This window comes from Pelodiscus sinensis, chromosome 14 (assembly GCF_052426305.1).
Source record: "Pelodiscus sinensis isolate ZL-2025 chromosome 14, ASM5242630v1, whole genome shotgun sequence".
NCBI lineage: Eukaryota > Metazoa > Chordata > Testudines > Trionychidae > Pelodiscus > Pelodiscus sinensis.
This window is the reverse complement of record NC_143065.1, coordinates 38505485-38525501: the sequence shown is the minus strand read 5'-3', so window position 1 is coordinate 38525501 and position 20017 is coordinate 38505485. Positions and strand designations below refer to the sequence as shown.

Below are 20017 nucleotides of genomic sequence, written 5' to 3'. Positions count from 1 at the left end.
CCACAGCACTTGAGAGACTGTGGAAGAGGTTCTGGAACTAATTAAAATATCCCCATCTGACCAGGCAGGAGAATTAAAGCTTTCTGATCACTTTTAACATGAGGAAATGAAAGCAAAGGTTGGAATTGAAAGCAAAAAGGAGGATCAACCAAGGGATATTACTTACACGTTCAGCCCACTGCAGCACACTTGTATGTCTACTTTTATTTAAATTTGTGCTGTTACACAATTTTCCTTGGTGAGGCCTTGATATTTGCTGGGGAGGACTTAAAAAATCATTCTGAAATGGTTAGAATATATGAAAAATGAGATTGCACTAAGCTGGTTTCCAGAGAAACGGCCCCTTTTGTCACCATCTGCTGCTAAATGTCCAAGGCCGCATTCGTGGGAGTTGATCTTCGCAGGGTCACACTGAGCTGGTGCAGAGTAGGGCTTTTGAGTGGCACTGAGTGTGTGTCTATTGCAGGTCCTTATCCAGCAAGTCATTGATGAGGTAGTTTTGACTGAGTTACCATGCTAAGCATACCAGTTTAGCCTCAGCAAGCTGCCTGCGTACAATCCCATCCCAGACCCTGGGTATGCACTTTGGTGGCTAGCTTATGCCACAACCATACTTGTATTTATTGGGCGCAAATGTCTATCCGAGCTAGAAATTACACCTCCAACTGCTGGCTGCTCCTGTGCCCTTCAGATTTTAGTGCCCAACAAATCAGGTCTTATTCACGGTGCTCCAGCTCCAGAGTTTAGGGCAAGTGCAACCCTAGACCACTTACCAAAATCTTACCCTTCAAAAATTATTGCCTGCTCCTGGACTTGTTGCTGCACCACCAGGAGAAATTGCTGTTTGTGCTGAATTTGGCCTGCTCTGCCCACCTCCCCAAACTGTGTCCCAGGTAGAAAGCAATGCAGCTGAGATGCTTCTATGATAGCAGTCCCACAGCAGAAAGCCAGGCCTGCACCACAGCACAGTTGAGAGGACAGTAGTCCGTAAGAAAGGTTAACAGTGGACATTAGTCCTCATACTTCAGTCTTGGCTTATTTCTCGTCAAAGCCAACAACAGCAAATTTCTTTCACCTTATCCCAGCCTAAGTATAACTTTGCTTACGCAAACAACTCGGCGCTAGTTTGACACAGGCAGGAGTGTTCCAAGGATTCTAACTGGGCCCGATGTCCAAAAACAACTGGAATTCCATGGGATTTGGACACCTAGTGCCACTTGGTGCTTTTGAAGGTCTCATCTGGACCCATTTATTGAAATGATTTTTAAAAACCTTTTCTAACTGAAAGCTGCCTAATTATATGAACATTGCCTTGCATCACAAACATATCGCAAGTCCCCCCTCCTCACAAAGGAAGTCAAGAAAACTTCAGGGGATCCATGGGGAGGAATTGGGTCCCTCTGGGTGCCACCACTTGAAATGAGACCTGTGACTGCCATGTCCAGCCATCTAGCAAATAACCAAGGAGGCCAGAGGACCAGCAGATGTGATGGTGGATTGCAAACCCTGTAATCAGTAGGGGAATAGCAGATGCCATTTAAGGGTTCCCAATGCTGTACTGGCTAGTTGGAGTCCTGATCTTGCAAGAGGCTCGGATCCTTCTGAGCAGCACTCAGCACTTTGCAGGATCGTGCCCTAGCTAGGGACTTTTCAGGTCAGGGATGATGAAAAAATTCCTCTTGAAGTGCATCAAAGAAGTGATTTGCTTCGATAGTTTTTCTTATAGCTACTTGTCTAGCCTCTGTGCATGCCCTAATCCTAGCCTGGTTGTCCCTTATTCTTCTTGCCCTTGAGAGAGTTTTTGTGTATTACCTACTCTCTCATCTTAATTCCTGTAGGTCCCAATCCCATGCTCATTAAAATAATTTGGAGTCTCTAGTGGGTCTTGGATCAGGCCTGTTGTGTCTATTTCTTTCCTTTTAGTTGCTCCAGCATTTGACTTGAAGACCATCCCCAAACAAGTACGAAATGTTCCAGTCCCTTTTCATTCTGCGCTCTCACTGCTGTTCAGTATCTTCCCCATTTCTGTAATGTTTTCCGTTGCTCAGGGCAGGATACAAATTCCCAGCTGTCATTCTGTCAGTGCCTAAAAGCAATGAGTGACCCCCTGTGGCACCTTAGAGACTATCAAAAATATAGAGAGACTCGTGAGCTTCTGTGGGCAAAACCCTCTTCATCAGATGAATTGGAGTGGAAATAACAGAAACCAAGAGAAAGATAGATAGATCGATATAAAAGCAGGAGTATCTGTCAATTGTAGGACCAGTGTTAATTAGACTAATTAAGTGGGCTGGATGTGTCCCATACATAGCTTTTTATGTGGAAATGCAGATGTAAATGGCAGAAGAAATTTGGCTAAAATGCCTAAAAGGTTCAAAGAAACATCTCCTGTCTGTGCCTGTTAACTCAGGGCCTCCTAGAACCTTTGCCTTGGTTTGTTACTGGTGTTCTGCAAGCTCTTCACCCTGCAGGCGTTCAGCTTCTGTTCCAGAATCTTCCTTGTACAGGTTTAGACCGTCTCTCTAACAGCACAGTTCTCTTTCCCCTCCTTGCCCACCTCTGTGTGTTTTAGCTTTCTTCCATCTGTTGCTGGCGGCAGCCTGGCTCCTTAATGTCACCCAAAAACAGAGCTCCTCGTTGCTAGTGTGCACATGCACATGCCTGTCTGGGAGATGGAGCCCTCGCCCCACTTCTATAGTCCTCAGTTATTGCTAAAAACTAGATCAATACACAACCTGCCCTTCAGTACCATTAAAGTAACCATTCGTTTGTATTCGCCAATTTCTCGGACACTCATTGAGTTTTGAACCGTTTTGTCTTAGACCTGGCCCAGGTAACTGGTCAGTTATTCCAGTCATTGTAAGAACCCAGCCCCAGAAGTACCTTTCTTCACTTAACTTCCTCCTGTTGTGTGGTCTGCAGGACCTCCTGCTTAAATCCCTCTCCATGGGTCCACCAGATCATTTCCTCATCCCCAGGTTCCCCTGGGAGCTTGTTTACTTGGATTATTATTATTTTGGCATCCAGGAGGCTGTTTCACATGTTCCCCATATTATCTACTATCCCTAGTTACTCTCTACCTCCTCTTTAGCCCAGTTCTCCTCCCAGCTCCACATTGCTAGAAGTATTGGTCCAGCAACCTTGGCCCTTTGCTTCATCCCACTCCGATGCTCATACAACTTGTCTCCTATAGTCCCTTGCAGAAGTGAGAACCTCCTTAATGATTTCACTGTTTAGTTTACCATCCTGCCAACCACCACTTCCATTTCCCTCATCCATCCAGAATAATCTGATTCCCATCAGCTGTTCCGCATTGTAACAGTCCGAACCCTTCTGCTCTTGGCATGGTCTCTGTATAAACAGCTCATCTGTGAACCTCCCACTCTCAGGAATGTTGCATGCTGATGGGAAGTTTTTCTCTTAGGATTGGTCTTCGCTCGCAAGGTGATTCATGGTTTGGTATCACACGGGGCTACTTCCTCCTGACTCCTTCATTGAGGACGCTCCACATCCAATGCTGCATGCAAATCACGGGATTCCTTGCCTTTTTTACTCAGTGCTTAATGCACAGGGTCAAAGTGGTCCAGGCATAATTGTTGATTTCAGTGAAATTACAGGAGGGATGAACTTGGCCCACAGTCTTTTAAAATGTCACACACACACACACACACACACACACACACACACACACACACACACACACACACACACACACACACACACACACACACACACACACACACACACACCTGCCACCTGTTTATGCCATGCATAGTAACAAGATAAAGCAGAATTTAGGACAGAAAGATGGGGGAGACCCTAGAAAACTTGTGAAAAGAGCTGTGTACTCTGTTGATCACAGGTGTTCGATTGTAATAGGTGTGATACACAGGAGCACTGGGAGAGACTGAACTTTCTGTCCTGACCTTGGTTAGCTGACATGCCTGTATCCACTGACTAATGATTACGGTCAGACCCATATTTCCTACAACAGACAGCAACCCAGATGCCATGAGGGGCTCACCTCCTATGCTGTGCTGTGCTGGAGAACTGTTTGAATGCAGATGCCTAGGGGAAAAGGTTACCCGTTGAATCACTACATGGCTTCCTGCAGAACCAGGGGTGAAGCTTTCTGATCTACAGAGCAGCCTGTCTCCCATTTGACTGTGGGTAATAGGGTAACAGGAGAACACCTGAACTATTTGCACGCTTAAGGGTTTTTTGAGTGTATGTGTGTGTGTATATATATATATATATATATATATATATATATATATATATATATATATATATATATATATATATATATTCAAAACCCCCTATGCTTTGCCTACCCTGGAAGCAGCTGTCACCCACAAACTCTTCAGAACATTTCATGAGCTCTTTTCGAGAAAGCATAACACAAATCTCGGGAATAATTGCAGCCTGTGAAATTGCAACTCGGCACTTCTCAAAGGTTCCTGAAATCAAAAGGCTCCGTTGTGAAGGCTCCATGTGAGATGCACAGTTCCTGTGCTTCGCTTGCTGACTGCACTGAAATCCATCATAACTGCCTCATTCATAACGTTTGTGAATTCTTGGCTCTCAGAACACACTTCTAGGAAGGGTGTGCTTTGTGTGTGTGTTTTTAAAGAGACACTACCTCCCTGCAGGGATTCTGTTTCCATTGATGGTGTCAGCACCTCCAGAGGATAAGGAGTTTCATTAGGGAGCATTTGCAGAATAGTCTGGATACTGGGCACATTTATGCCACATCCTGAGCTAACATTTTTTTATTCTTCTCTTGCCGTATTGCTGCAGGTGCCACATCAGGCTGGCTTTAGGAGCAGCCAGAAATCAGCTAGGGCACTTTTCTAGGCCAGGAGTAGCCGTGGTGCTCTAGATGCCCCGTGTGAAAGAGATGATGGAAGAGCATGGTCTGTGCAGAGCCCCTCTCTGACCTGCACTCCCAGAGGTGTTGGCAAACACCTGAGGCAGCTGCATTCAGCAAGAGGGGAGGAATGTTGCCATGCTTTGTCCAGATGGAAAAATAAGGTGCTAAAAAGCAAAAGCTCTCAGCTGACACAAGCGGAGTTTGTGGCAGTTTATGAATGCACAGGAAACTGTATGCTCAGCCCCATTGTCTGCAGTATGGTTCCTAATGTCCACTGGCACACTCTAATACACAATAGAGAGTACGGCGTAGCTGACCTAAAGCTGTACATTAGAAATATCTCCCAGCCATTGAAGAGCCAGCACCCAAAGCTGTTCAGAGGCTGTCCAGAAGCTGCTGGAATGGCACTCCCCTAAGCAGGCCAGTCCTCCTACCGCTTTCCCAGAAAATGATCTCAAAATCCAGCTACTGAGAAATTGCTTTGATGCAAGGTTGTAGGGGAGAAGCAAGGACTTTGAGCCCTGATAGGAGATGCCTCCCCCAAGCAAGACGGCTGGGGGCAGGTTGCTTTGACTTTTCTTGGAGTGCCTAGTGGATTGGTTTAAGCATATAGAAAACTGCAAACAGCATTCTCCCATGACTTCTCCACCTCATGGACCTTTCTCTGGCTCCAGGCTTCCACGCGCTGGTTTCTTGAGCATTGGAATGCTTTGATGTGCAGTACAGGCAGTCCCTGGGTTACATGGATCCGACTTACATCGGATCCCTACTTACAAACGGGGTGAGGCAACCCCGCACTAGCTGCTTCCCCCCAGCAGACCAGAGGGACGCGGAGCGGCTTTTCTCAGCAGTCACCTCAGCTTGAGAATAAAGGACTGAGGGAAGTGAGGTGTGGGAGAATAAAACTGAGCTCTGGAGAAATGTTTGGCTAGAGTTTCCCCTACAATATGTACCAGTTCCGACTTACATACAAATTCAATTTAAGAACAAACCTACAGTCCCTATCTTGTACGTAACCCGGGGACTGCCTGTACTCGCTGCTGGCCCATAGTGACCTCTAGCCAGCCTTGGTTCTCCCTGGTGCTAGTACTCTGCATAGTAGAGAGAGGAGCTGCACAGAGGCCCATTCTTGATTCAAGGGGAATTTAGAGCAGGAAGGGACCTGTACAAATGGCCTTAGTGTTTCAAAGAACCTGGCCACCCATCTCATAAATTGAGCACTTCCGAGCTCTGGGGAGGATGCAGATTTCCAGGTATCAGCCAACACTGACCGCAGAATGTCAGTAGGTTCTTTTTCTATGCAGCTGCCACAGGCTGTGTTTGCAGCTTGATGATCTGATTTGTTCTGAATCTTTTAGGAAGCTTTTTAGTCCTTTATTCCTCTAGATGCACCCAGTTCCTCCCAAAGTCAGTGGCTAAACACATAATACTTTATTATTCGAGTGGGCAAATAATAGAAATCTTTTTCCAACAATATATGTTTGCTTTCTAGCAAGCAAGTTTGGTGGCAGCAATGTGCCGGAGGAACCCCAAATGTAAACTTAAGCAAATTTTAGCAACTATTTGTGCAAACTGAGTTTTAAATTTATGTACAGAAATGTTCTTGCGGGAAACCTGGTTTTAAAGGCTACACTTAGTCAAGAAACAGAAACAAATCATGTGATCTCTGTGTCCATGTAGAACTAGCTTGCGCAGCTTGGATTTTGTAAATTAAATGTTCACAACGAGCTGCTTGTGCCCATTCTACAGACCAAGGATTGTTCATTGGAATTAGGCATAAAAAAATATAAACGCAGTTCACAGAAGGAAATGAAGAAATTTGTGAAGTAAGTTACTTGTTCATGTCTAAAAAGACAAGTATTGCCAATGATTCCTGTCTCCCAAACCTCCCGCTTTTTAACCCTTTTTGCGTCTTCACATGAACAGTGCATCTTTGAGAGGTAAAATGATGGGCTTGAATGGAAGTGTGGGGCCAAACCCCCTTAAAGCGGAGACCGTTAGAATCCAGGCTCAATGACAGTTCTCAATAAGTATTTACTTGTCTGTGTTGTCCGATGGCGTCCCTATGACAAGCTTACTATTGTCATGCACCTTGTTCCCTCGGACGTGCTGGTGCTCTGTCCACATGCTGCTGTCGCTCCTGAATGAAGTTGCCGGTCTTGTGTATTTTTTCAGATAAGCCGTGTGAACTCTTCTGTTCTCCTCTGGGGAAGGAGTCCCCTGTGCTGGTGGCAGACAGGGTCCTTGATGGCACTCCGTGTGGGCCTTATGAGACTGACCTCTGCGTACATGGCAAGTGCCAGGTGGAGTAACTTTCTATTGTTTATTTTCCAAGTTTCTGTATTGTCTTGGGCTGCTGTGTCCGTTGTTTGTGGACAGGCCGCGTCCCTGACAGCAGTTCTGAGATTGCCTTTGGACTAACTATGTGGTTCTCTTTTGCAAAAGCAAGGGACAGAGTTTCCTAGCCCCAGGCTTTGGTGAAAGAACCAGGGTAAATTCCTGGGATGTCAGACCATGTCCCTGGGCTATAGGAAGTGTTTTAGGATGTGAGGCTGTCCCGTCTAGGCATTGGATTGGCTGTGTTTGAAGGGACTGCTAATGGGCCATCTAGTTTAATGCTTACATTTTGGCTGCTCTTTGGAGGAACCCTAAATGCCACTCGCTGGATTGAAATGGCCGCTAGCCTAGTGTACCTTGAAGGGCTTTCTCAGCACACGCTGGGTTTATAAAGCCTCAGACAGTTGCAAGCTGGTGCACAGCCCAGTTCAGCGTGCTGTGGGGCGAGGAAACTGTGCTGAGTGCAGCCGGGCTGAGAAACACTGCCCTCATCCCCATCCTTTGCTATGGGAGCCATTGACCCACATAGCCAGTGTACGAGTGGCCACTGCAGGTTCTGGATGGGAACAATGGAAAAGCTCGCTTCTCCCAAACAGCGCAACTCGGCTGTGCTTGAACTCACTGGCCACGCCCTTAGCATGCCCATCCCCCACCGCCTTGGGTCAGGAATTGAAATGGAGTGGAACTCTTCCCAACTCTGCCCAGGAGATACGCCCCACCCGTGTGAGGCACCGACACACGATGCCCCCTTCGGTTGGTTGTACAGATGCCCAAACTATGCTCACCCACGCTCAGCCGAGCTCTTCCTCCCTGGCTTCCTGTCAGCGAGCTAGCGCCCCGCTGGCGGGTCCTGAGACAGCGAGCAAGGGTGTCTCGCAAGCCCAGTCGCTGTGGCGCCACAATGAATGGCCACTCAGAGCAGAGCTTGTAGATCTGCATAGTGTGGTCCTCTGTCTCCTGTCCTACCTGCTGTGATAGATAACCATGTAGTCTTTTAAAGTATCTTCGCTGGACATTGGCGATAGGACACACTGAAAGATATGGGGCTATTTTCAAGTTTTGGAGCTGTTGTTTTGGGCTATTTGCAGATGTTTGTTACTGCATTGGTAACACTCAACTCACATTTTATCACTGTCTTTGCTCTCATTTTTTTCCATCCATGCACGGAATAAATTTGACGTGCACCACCGCGTGTGTGAATGTGCACCACATAGCTCTGGGCACTCTGCTAATGAGCTGGGCGGCATTTGAATTTCTCCTGAGTGGCTGCACAAGCGCCCAGCTTATAGGGAACAGACACAACAGCTAGGCGTTTAGAGTAAGGTTGGGTTTTTTTATATGAAACTGATATGCTGAAGAACAGGGACTCAGCCGGGAGCATTGCAAATATCACGTACTACTGCATCCCGGCCAGAGTCTAGCTGTAATTTAGAGACTCATCCCGGTGGTCTCCTTTGCAGTGTATGTGGGTCTTTGAGTCCTTCTGCGTGGTTCTTGCGTCATGGTAGAAACTCAGTGTTTCTTCTCTGTTAGGTCCATATGTGAGCTTGAAAGTTCATTGAGGAGTCTGCCTGTCAAGATATGCGGGATCTAGCATCGCGGCCAGAGTGAGACACCAGAGCCAGGGTTCAAAACTAGAGGATGGGGACTGGATACCAGAATGGGAGGAGGGGGAGGGGGCGTCATCATCAAGCTGGAGTCTGTAGTCAGGAGCCACAGCGAGGGGCCAAAAATGGGGGCCAGGAACTTGAGCAGGGCTCTAGCCTGGGACAGGAAAGTGTCCCGGGTTGGGTACAAGGCAGCAGCAGCAGCAGGAACAAGGTACTGCAGATACCGTAATGGGCATGAGTATTGAGTAGCCAGCAAGCTGCTGGCTGAAAAGCTGCTCTGTTGTCCTCCGCAGCCAGTCAGGTTGCGTGGCTAGGCAGGCAGCTGCTGCCGGCCAGCTGTACGGATGAGCCTGGCTGGGAACTAGCTCTGCTGTAGGCCCTGATTCCTGGCATTTCCCCAGAAATTAGATTGGCACAAGACCTGGTGAGTCAGACGTTCCATCCCCAGCCAGTGCTGGATTGTTCCCTTCACATCATCTGCCAGGTTATCTGGTCTAGTTTTACACAGGCCAAGTGATGGGGCTTGCACCTTTTCCTTGGGAGACTGTTCCTCCGTCTGGCACACCTGCGGGGACATCTTTCCTCACGTTTAGCCTGCATCTGCATTGTCTTCCCTGGAGCTAAGCTGATGGATGCCAGCTGGCAATCTGCCCCGGTAAAGTCAGCCCCATTCTAAGCCCTGTTGTGTATCTCCTACGTCGTGGTGGTGAAGGGGCACGGCACAGGTTGTTCATAGCGGGGCGGCTCCACTGACCGCACTCCCTTTTGCAACAGCTCTCTGCTCCCTGTGCAGAAGCAGGAGGACGACCTGGCAGGGTTTGCTCTCACTGCCACGTTTTGACCTTGCCGTGTGGGGAGCACATGCAGGGCCGCTTCCTGCCTCTCTCTGCCAAATGGCCGGGAGAAGGGCATGTTGAATGCAGCCCTTCTCTTTTACTCGGCAGAAGAATCAGTAACAGCCCGTTGCTCGAGAACAGGCAGTTTTATTTTCTTTGTAAATTAGGTACCATGGGGTACCCTGGCCACAGGCAGGTTCATGGTACATCCCCATTACGCATTTTCTTTCCTTTTCAACCACTTCCAAAGAAATGCTATTACTAACCCTTTTATAGTACGGCCAGCTGTGCACCTCCCAGATGCCTGCCAGTGAGCTTCACACTGGCCTAGCCAGTGTATACCTAAGGCTGTTCAAAATCAGCAGGGAATTCTCAGTCAAGTGTTACGGCAAAGCCCGTTTCCTTCTTTCTGGGAGTAGAAGCCTGCTCCCCCTCCTCCTCCCAATGAAAATCTTTAGTCTTTTGGAGATACACCATGAAAAATGAATTACACGTCAGCTCGGGGGCAGCTGCTTTCAACTGTGCGGAGCGGTGATGACAGCTGCAGAACATGGAGGCGGTTTGCATCTGGCTCCGAGAAAATGCCTAATGATCGATGCAACCCGGGAAGACTTTAAAGACTCATGAATGCCTTTATGCTGGTCGTCTGTGTGAGTAGCTTAGTGTAATGGATTGCTGAACATGACAGCGCATCCCTGTTAGGTCCTCTGCTAACTAGCTGTCAGACAGAACAGTTCAGTGTTTGTATTAAATGCTGGTCACAGACGGGGCATACGAAGGCTTGAAGCTGTGATGAAATGAAAGGCAGGTGCTGTGGAGATGTAGTTTTCATGCTGTGTAATGCCTCTTTCATCAGAGGCTATAGATGGCAGAGATGACACGTTGCCTATGTAATGTGCCCATTTTCAGCAACCACTGCCCACGAGAACAGGAATTCCAACAAACAGCCCCTTCCCTGTTTCCTTCAACAGTAAACTCTCCTAACCAACTCTCATCTTTTCTGGCTGCAAAAAGAATTCAGATTGCATCAGCAGAGTCACTCGCGTTGGAGGAGTTTTGGGGGCAGAAAACCTCATCACAGCTAATAAGTATTAAAATATCCCTGCACCTGTTAGGAGTCAAAGTGAAAATTCTGTTTTCATTTTATGAACATGTAACTGTCACTGTACGGAGGGGATCTGAACCTGGGACCTCTGGAGCTGATTGTTGGAGCTGCTACAGCTTGAGCTATAAAGCATGCTGGCGTGCAGCTTAGTCTGTAGAACGCCCTTGTTTTTATCTCTGGCTGAAAGTGGTCTAAGTGCTACCATATGAAACAGTGAACCATACTTGTGCTACATCTACACAGCTTCCCTCTTTGGCAAAAGCCTATGCAAATGAAGCATGGATTAGCATATTGTCATGCTTCATTTGCATAATTAGGAGCCGTTTTTGCACAAGAGCCGTTCTTCCTCATTTTTTCAGGAAGACCGGCTCTTATGCAAAAGGGGGTTTTTGCTCAAAAAGGCGCTATATAGACGGCGCCTTTTTGCGCAAAAACCTCTTGCGCAAAAACAGCTCCTAATTAATTATGTAAATGAAACACAGCAATATGCTAAATCCACACTTCATTTGCATAGGCTTTTGCTGAAGAGGGAAGCTGTGTAGACATAGCTTAGGTGTGTGGGCTACAAATGCAGTTGGCTTCCAGCTTCCTTTGATAGATGTAAGTTAATTGGAGTCAAATCTGCATAATAGCAAAGGAGCATTTTTCTTGGCCAGTTTCATCAACATCAAAGCAAAGCCATCCAGAGTAGGCCTCTGTCTACACTGCAATTAGACCCCTGCAGCTGACTCAGGCCTGGAGGGCTGTGAGGTTTAATTGCAGAATGGAAATTCCAGCTTTGGCTGCAGCCTGAATTCTGGGGCCTCCCAGCTTACAGGATTCTAGATCCTGGGTCCAGCCCAAGCCCAGACTTCTACTCTGCAGTCATATGGCCCAGCGGCCTGAACCTTATGAGCCTGAGTCTGCTGGCACAGGTCAGCCATGAGTTTTAATCCCAGTGTGGACGTACCTCCCACTACCAGCAGTGCCATGTAATGTCCTGCCAGTATCTTCTGACTGTAGTGACATTAGTGAATAAACACCATGGTAATACAGCAGAAAAATCAGGAGTCATAGTCACACAGATAGTGTGTGATCACCATGGTATACACCAGTGGTTTTCCACCCGTTTGCCCTATGGGCTGCATATGCTGATCTCCAAGGGTGCGTCTAAACTACATGGCTCCGTCGACGGAGCCATGTAGATTTGTTTACTTGAAAAAGGGAAATGAAGCTGCGATTACTTAAATCGCACCTTCATTTCCCTTTGCCGTCCTGCCTAATCTACATGGCTCCGTCAATGGAGCCATGTAGTCTAGACACACCCCAAGTGTTATGTGGTCCATAGCCAAGCTCTCTATCTATATACTATCTGTATGGCCTTGAGGCTGTCACGTGGGCCTCAGCTGTGTGCTGATTGGGCTGCTGGTTGAGAATCCCTAGTATACACAGTATGTACCAGCTGCTGGAGCCAGCAGTAAAAAAGAAGCACTTTAGAACAAAGGGGCCATGGTTTATCAGCCTGATACCAGACATATAGCTGCTGTAGTGGCTTTCCCAGTTCCAAGATCTATGTTTGCCTTCATCCTTTCTCAGGTTTTCCTCAGCAGGCCTGTGAGCCAGCAAACTTGGTTTTAGCCACAATTTCAGCATCAGCTTATTTGGTGGTAAACTAAAGACATAGACATGGGCGATTTCTCTGTGCCCTTTGTCTCTGTTCCCATTTTCTCCTGCTACTTGCTTTTTCTGCTCTTCCCAGGCCTTTCATCTTGCTACCCCAGTATCTTCCTTTCCCACTCTCACCTTTGTGCAGAGAGCATCTGGAAAGAAACTTTCCTACTCCTTTTCTCCAAATTGTTGCTTGCTGTATGGGTTGTGGGTTAGTTATATTGATTGGATATACAATTCCCATGTAATGCTCTGGGGTCTGATAAGTTCTTGTTGCAAGATCAGGCCCACGGAGTTATTATTCACTTGGGAACCTCCACATGTGCAGTTGCAACACACACGCTTAGGAAAAGCCGTCTAAATTTGTAATGGTTTTATTAATACAGTTGGTAAGGTTACAAACACTGTGGCTCACCAAGATAGATAGAATAAAGAACGTGCATCTAAGTTTCCATACACACGTATCATCAGTATCTTCTTTGTTGTCTTCTTGGTCACTATCGCCGATGGTCGTCATCTTCACATCTCCTAAGAGCTACCTCTCCCAAAACATGCAGGCTGGGATACAGCTTTTCTGAGGCATTACACCAGTAATACTATTTTATATTCCAGAGGGATTTCAACTCCTTTTCTTTATTTGCATTTCCTCACCATATTAATACTGGGGGTGCCCTTTTCTCACAGCTTACTAGTCCATTTACTTCAAATCTATTAGCATATATGTCGATCAGTTACCATGGTGTTCTGATGGTCAGGCATATGCTGATGTTCCTCACCTTAAAATATCCCAAGGTGTTATAATCTAGCACCATGTCGTGGCCTGTTGGCAGCAGTCATTGCAGCATTTTGTCTTGTGACAGCTTATGATTTAGGGCTACTCCTTCTTAACTACTTATGCTAAGGTTCTTTGGGTCTGATACCTTGATTAGCTTAGCTAAGCTATTGTCTTATATGCCTTGAGACCTGCAGGCTCATTTCATTACCACTTTAACATATGCCTGTGCTGTAGTTAGCAAATACTTGTACCCGTAGGCTACAGAATCAGGATTTTGCTTATCCTTAAATTGCTCTCTCTAAAACTCCCCTTCTCAAGCAAACCCCTTCTTTCTCGCAACTGCTGTGACTCCCGGCCTTTCCTAAACTGCTCTCAGCTGTCATCACAAAAACATCACAGTTATCACAAAAACCTTGCGTCTCCTTTTCAGAAGTGTCTTCAGTGAGAGTTAGCTGAAATATCGCTAAAAATCTGGCTGTTGGGCACTTAAGAGCTTAAGCCTCATTGTAAGTAGGATACCAAGGCACCTTTGATACTAACACTTGGGTTCCTAAATCACCTAGACTTAAACAAAATTGTACTTATCGTAGCAAAATGCTACAGCCCAGTTTTATTTTCTTACTTAGAAAATCTCTTTGTGACTTTGCCTGGTTTCAGGCTAAGTAAAAACATAAAAGTGGCCTCAGGAGTTGGTCTTAAAACTGAAGAGAGCAGTATAAAACCATTACCATCCAGATATATTTTATAGCAGTGATAAATGCATTTGCTAGCAATGTTTCTTGAGCAGATTAGAGACATTGTTCAGTGTGTGTGTGCAGGGAATTGCCATTTTCTGCTGGAAAATGCATTTAGTCTGCTATTAAATGCAGTTCCTTCTTGCCGTTGAGTTCTTGGCTGCTGGAAATCTGGATATCTGCAAGAGTCTCAGGTGCACGTGATAGTGAACAACATCTGTGTAAAACTGCAAACCTTGCACATGATTCCTAGTGCTCTAATTAGCTGGCTTTCACTGTCGGTCTTCAGGCTATACTGGAAACAGCCTGGAAATTGTACAGGTACAGGAGAGTGTAACCTGAATCTCAGATTGTTTTCATGTCCATTACATTTTTTTTTTAAAGCAACAGCAAACCTATCCTGAAAACTCCATGAACTGGAGAATGCATAAGATTTTGGCTCTATATATGGGGGCTCTGCGATTTCTGAGGCATTTCAGTTGCTTGCTACATTGATGCTGCTGGTGTTTGCATTAAGAAAGTTAAAAAGTGTTTAATATGGTAACCACGTAGCCGCTAAAAATCTTAGCTGTTACATGGTTACATGCCTTGCAGGTCCTGCAGTGTAAAGCTTAGCTTAACCCCTGCTGGCCTGGCTCCTGGGGAGGAGGGTTCATTGCCCTGCCTCTGTGAAGCCACCTCCCCAGGAGACAGCTGAGTGTCACCAATTCCGTTAACCAAGAAGCATCAGCTCATTGGTCAAACGGTTATCCGTCTGCACTCTCACATCCCTAGTTAGCATAGTACTGATGGCAGGAGCAATAGTGGGAAAACCTTGTGTTGTGACACAAGTGTGCCAGAGAGAAAAGATGAGAAATAATCTAGCAGCTCAGTCACCCACATGTTGGGGAGCGTATGGTATGACTTTATCTTTGGCCTCTCTCAAGCATGTCCTCCATGATCAGCAAGCTGTCACAAGCCTCAAACACAATAAGGAAGAAAACCTGTCTCATGGGGTCTGTATATTGTACTTCAAGATGTTTTATAAGACCCCTTTGAAAACCAAATCCTTTATAAGAGTGGGATATGGCTACAGATCAAAAGCAGTCTTTTCTGCGATTTAACAATTTATGACGTGAGACTGTTTGGGCTTTTCCGTGACCTTCTTATAAAGTTCTTGCCGTATTGTGCATTCTCTTAGTGTACGTCCACACAGCAATGTTATTTCGGAATAACTGGCGTTATTCCGAAATAACATAGTCCGCATCTACACTACAGCCTTTATTTCAACATAATGTCAAAATAACGTTCAACTGGAGGACTTCTTATTCCGACTTTTGTAACCCACATTTACAAGGATTAAGAGAAGTTGGAGGAAGAGTGCTCTTTCTCGGTCTCCCTGCTGTGTAGACAGTCCCAAAAGTCGAAATAAGCTATTTCGACTTAAGCTACACAATTGACCTAGCTCAAGTTGCATAGCTTATTTCGACGTTAGCCCTGCAGTGTAGACGTGCCCTTACTTGCTAGCAAATCTAAAGCGTGTTTCTTAAACTATGTTCTGCGGAACACTAGTGTTCCGTGAACAACTCGCAGGTGTGCCGCGACCTCTTCTTTGTTATTGTTACTTCTTTGTTTTTGTCTTTTTTTTGCGTAACAATGTTTTTTTTTTTTTTTTAAAGAAAATTTTCATAGATGTTCAGCATAAAAAAAATTATTGTTTGGTGTTCCGTGGTCTCAAAAAATTTAAGAAACACTGATCTAAAGTAATAGGCTACGTCTACACTGGCATGCTTTTGCGCAAATACTTTTAACGCAAAAGTTTTTGCGTTAAAAGTATTTGCGCAAGAGAGCGTCTACATTGGCATATGCCTTTGTGCAAGAGATGTGCTTTTGCACAAAAGCATCCGTGCCAGTGTAGACGCTCTCTTGCGCAAGAAAGCTCCAATGGCCATTTTAGCCATTGGGCTTCCTTGCGCAAGAAATTCATGTTGCCTGTCTACACTAGCCTCTTGCGCAAGAATAGTTGTGCAAGAGGGCTTTTTCCTGAGTGGGAGCATCATAGTTCTTGCGCAAGAAGCACTGATTTCTTATATTAGAACATCAGTGTTCTTGCGCAAGAACTCCCTGCCAGTGTAGACAGGCGGCCGCTTTTGCGCAAAATCTTGCTAATGTAGGCAAAGCCATAGAGATGCAGCCGTGTTAGTCTGGTCTAGGTGAAACAAAAGACAGGACTATGCAGCACTTTAAAGACTAACAAGATAGTTTATTAGGTGATGAGCTTTCGTGGGCCAGACCCACTTCCTCAGATCAAGTTGTGGAAGAAAATATGATCTAAGGTATACTCACTGATAAGGCATTGCTGTCTAGGGGGCAGCAAATCCATCATTACAGGACTTCATTATAATGATTGTTGTCCTAATGTGTTAAGGGCAAAAAAAGCTAGTTTTGCATAAATGGGCAAATTTTCAAAATTAGGGTTCTTAAATTGTAGATGCAAAACACATTCAGGCAGGCACAAAGGGCGCATGCAAAATAGCTCATTGCCTGCACCACCTGGTGATAGGAAACACTCTGTGTACATCAGTACCTCTTGTTTGCATTCATCTGCATATTTTTGCGCACACAATTATCCGTGTGCATCCTTACGCTTATTTTCCATGCAGTACGCATGTTCCTGCATTTCAAACTTTGGCTCCTAATGCCCTTCGCACCATACTGTTCTGTGACTTTCCTCAGTTGGGCTTTGGTCTGTGATAATGTAACCTGAAGACTAGGAAACAAACCTAGTGGTGAAAACAGAACAGTGACAAAGGGTATGTCTACACTGCATTCCTCTTTTGAGAGAGGAATGCAAATGCAGCCCAGCAAAATTGCAAATGAAGCGCGGATTTGAATTTCCCGCACTTCAGTTACATAATCGCGTCCGGATGTTATTTCGAAATACCATATTTTGAAAAAAGAAATGCAGTCTAGACACGGTTATTTCGAAAGAAAACTCTTCTTTCGAAATTACCCTTACTCCTTACAAAATGAGGTTTAAGGGTAATTTTAAAAGAAGGGTTTTCTTTCAAAATAACCGTGTCTAGACTGCGTTTCTTTTTTCGAAATAGAGTATTTCAAAATAGCAACCGGATGCGATTATGCAAACGAAGCGTGGGAAATTCAAATCCGCGCTTCATTTGCAATTTTGCTGGGCTGCATTTGCATTCCTCTCTCAAAAGAGGAATGCAGTGTAGACATACCCAAAAAACAGAATCTGTGCTTTCTAAGACCTGCCACTTTTTAGTCTACAGTGGAGCACAGCAAATCTAAACCAGACTATTTTTCCATCAGTCCAGCTGCCACTCCCTGATTTGGGAAGTAGGTGACTCAGGTTAACTCAGAGAATGTGGGGCAAGTGAGTGATAATCATTTTATTGTGATACTTGGATGCTTTCTCCTTTGCTTTTATGATCTCTGGAGCTAGGCTAATCCTGCAAAGCAGCCATCTCGCATTCAGCTGCACTTCAGAAGAGAGGATCATGTTGAATTACTTTCTGGAGAAAAACTGGTGGTTGAATAAGGATAGGCTTGGGAGACTGCTAAGCAGGTAGGCAATATTAATGCACAAAGATACATTCAGTGGGTAAAGATCAGTGGGTCTCCTTCAAACCAGGGTATTGCCAACTTGCCTACCCCTAGGGCACCCCCAGCTTTTTGAAGGTCCAGAAAATGCTGCTCAATCTCTTGAACTATAAATGGACATTGGATATTACGTAGAAAAGTTGGCAGTGCTGATGAGTCTGGCATAGCCAGCATGTTCTGCACATGATTAATTTGCAGACTGGCACACGTTGCGTCAATATTTATAGTTGATCCATTGAGAACGCTCATTTGGTTTAACATCTGGGAAGCATTGCAATTCTGTGAACATGTAATATCAAGTCTGACACTCTGTCTTGCTATATAAATACAATTATTATTCTTATGTATATCCACCCAAACACCCAGAGGATCTTCTATAACCCTTCAAAATACAAACAAAAATATTGTTAAAACAATGCCCAAATAATATAAAAGCCAGCCCACATGCTTAGGAATCCAAATAACATGGTCTCATTAAAAAGGAGAGAGGAGGGTTACAACCGGGGGGCCAAAAATGATTGAAATGGAAAATGTCCCCCATGAAGTATGTTTTCAGACATTCAAAAAGGGAAGAGAGGAGCGGTCTGAAGTGACTGTTAAAAAAGCATGAGTTCCATGTCTTATGGCTCACTTAGCACTGGACACAATCACTTACCAGCATAAGTGGTAATTAATTACTCCTGATAGTGGGTAGCATCAGAGCACAAGACCCACCCGGATGTGCCCTATTAAGGGGCCTTTCAATATAGCCACTTCTACATTTTTTTCCTCTTATAATAAGAATGTGCCAGTTTTCATTCCGAGGGCAGGGAACCTGTTTTATCCTTTTTAAAAATTCTGCTTTTTAAGAAACTGTTTACAAGCCCCAATCCCAAGTGGTTTGTGATTCCCAGAATGTTCCTGCCACTGAGATGAGAGGCACTTTTCAAGGCCTCTGGAGACTACATTGCCCAAGGGTAGTCACCACTTGCTACACCACAATGCTTTCTATGTTGCTCTGATGAAGGAGCACAGTACAAGTTCCAGGAGGATCCATTTGCTAAATCCTCCAGCAGGAGCCGGGGTGGCATGGTGGGGAGCAACGCTGTTTGCACATTCCTCTTTTCTGTGTAAGGGAGAGACAGAAACCCAGAAAGTGACTTACTCCATCAGCTTTGCACCTTATGACTTGTTGGATGTGCCCTTTCCCACCCTCCATGCACTGTGACTTGCGGGACCATCCTGCATGGCCTGACTCATGGGCCGTTAATTAGGTAGCATCCCTTTGTGAAAATTTGCCTTAAAAATATGAGGAGGACATAGCCATCTATTCTTTATCTTTACTTGGCCATCACACATTACCCTTATGGTTTAAGCTGTATGAAGGACCATGGGGTAGATATAGAGATCTGGTCCTTTACATTCCTGTATTTTTGATCCTCTTCTCTCTACTTGTCTTCTCTATGTTCCTGTGGACTGGTTTCATAACACGCAATGAAGTTGGACCTACTGATGATAGCACAACAGCCTTGACGCACAGCTTTCCTTGTAACTTGACAGGGTGGTAGGCAGGCATGTATTTCCAGCTGTGTTTGAACAACTCATCTCATCAGTCATAGAGTTATTTGATAGAAAGGGTCTCGGCTAAGACATTTTCCCACTTTGTGCAGAATCAAATTCAGTATCCCTAAATCGTCCCTTGTGGGGACGATTAGCCTTGCATGTCTCCGGTGCTGGAGGCACTATTATAAAGGTTGGCTGCATGCGATCCATCAGGGTTCTATATGAGCCCCAAGAGACGTTTTATTTACTGTTGCCCACATGCAGGGTTTCCAGATTTTACTAGCTTTCGTCTGTGTAGTTTCTTTCTTGCCGGTATTACTAACGTGACACGCACATAAAGCGAGGGCATGTGCGGTGAGGTGCGTGCTGATTGGACGCTAACCGTGAACACCGTGCGCTCCCTCTGCATCCAATCAAAGCGCTGCTAGAGTTCAGTCGGCACCTCCCACAAATTCTAGCCACACAAGCGCATTTAGCAAAACTGCTCCATCTCAGGAGGTAGCCTTGGTTGTGACAATCTTGCAGCCCACTGAGATGAGGGAGGGCCACTCATGCAGCTCTTTCACTAGCCTAGGTTGCCCATCAATGCTGTGTGGTCTTGCTTCACATTCGCTAGCTCCTCTCTGCATGTCTTTTTGGCCCATTGCTTTTTGTTCTGTTTATAGACGAACACAAATAAATGGATTGCTTGTTTTCGCTCACATTTTCTTAAATATTTGAGGAGTTGTTGCCCTTTCTCCTTACTTCATCTTTCCATAGAGATGGACCAGTGACAAACAATAGGTCATAACTCACCTGAATGCTGGCAGAGTTTGTGTGACGCGTTTGAACTTCAGGGCTGGCCAATATCTTTGAAACAGAAAAAGTTTGGGTCCAGATCCAGATGTATTCCTTAGACCCTTTTCAATCACAAATGAACATGCCAAGTTCTTTTAACCTTTCCCGTAGATGTTAT

At 45.4% G+C, this 20017-nt stretch overlaps 1 protein-coding gene across 3 annotated transcripts in view; it reads left to right on the top strand.

Annotated features, from left to right (window-relative positions):
• The window catches only part of ADAMTS17 (ADAM metallopeptidase with thrombospondin type 1 motif 17), a 323015-nt gene that overhangs the window by 193692 nt on the left and 109306 nt on the right, over positions 1-20017 (top strand). For all 3 annotated transcript variants that reach the window (XM_075896952.2, XM_075896951.2, XM_075896953.2), the window contains exon 14: positions 7049-7176. In XM_075896952.2, coding sequence (XP_075753067.1) covers positions 7049-7176 — 128 coding nt within the window. The remainder of the gene's footprint in view (positions 1-7048; positions 7177-20017) is intronic.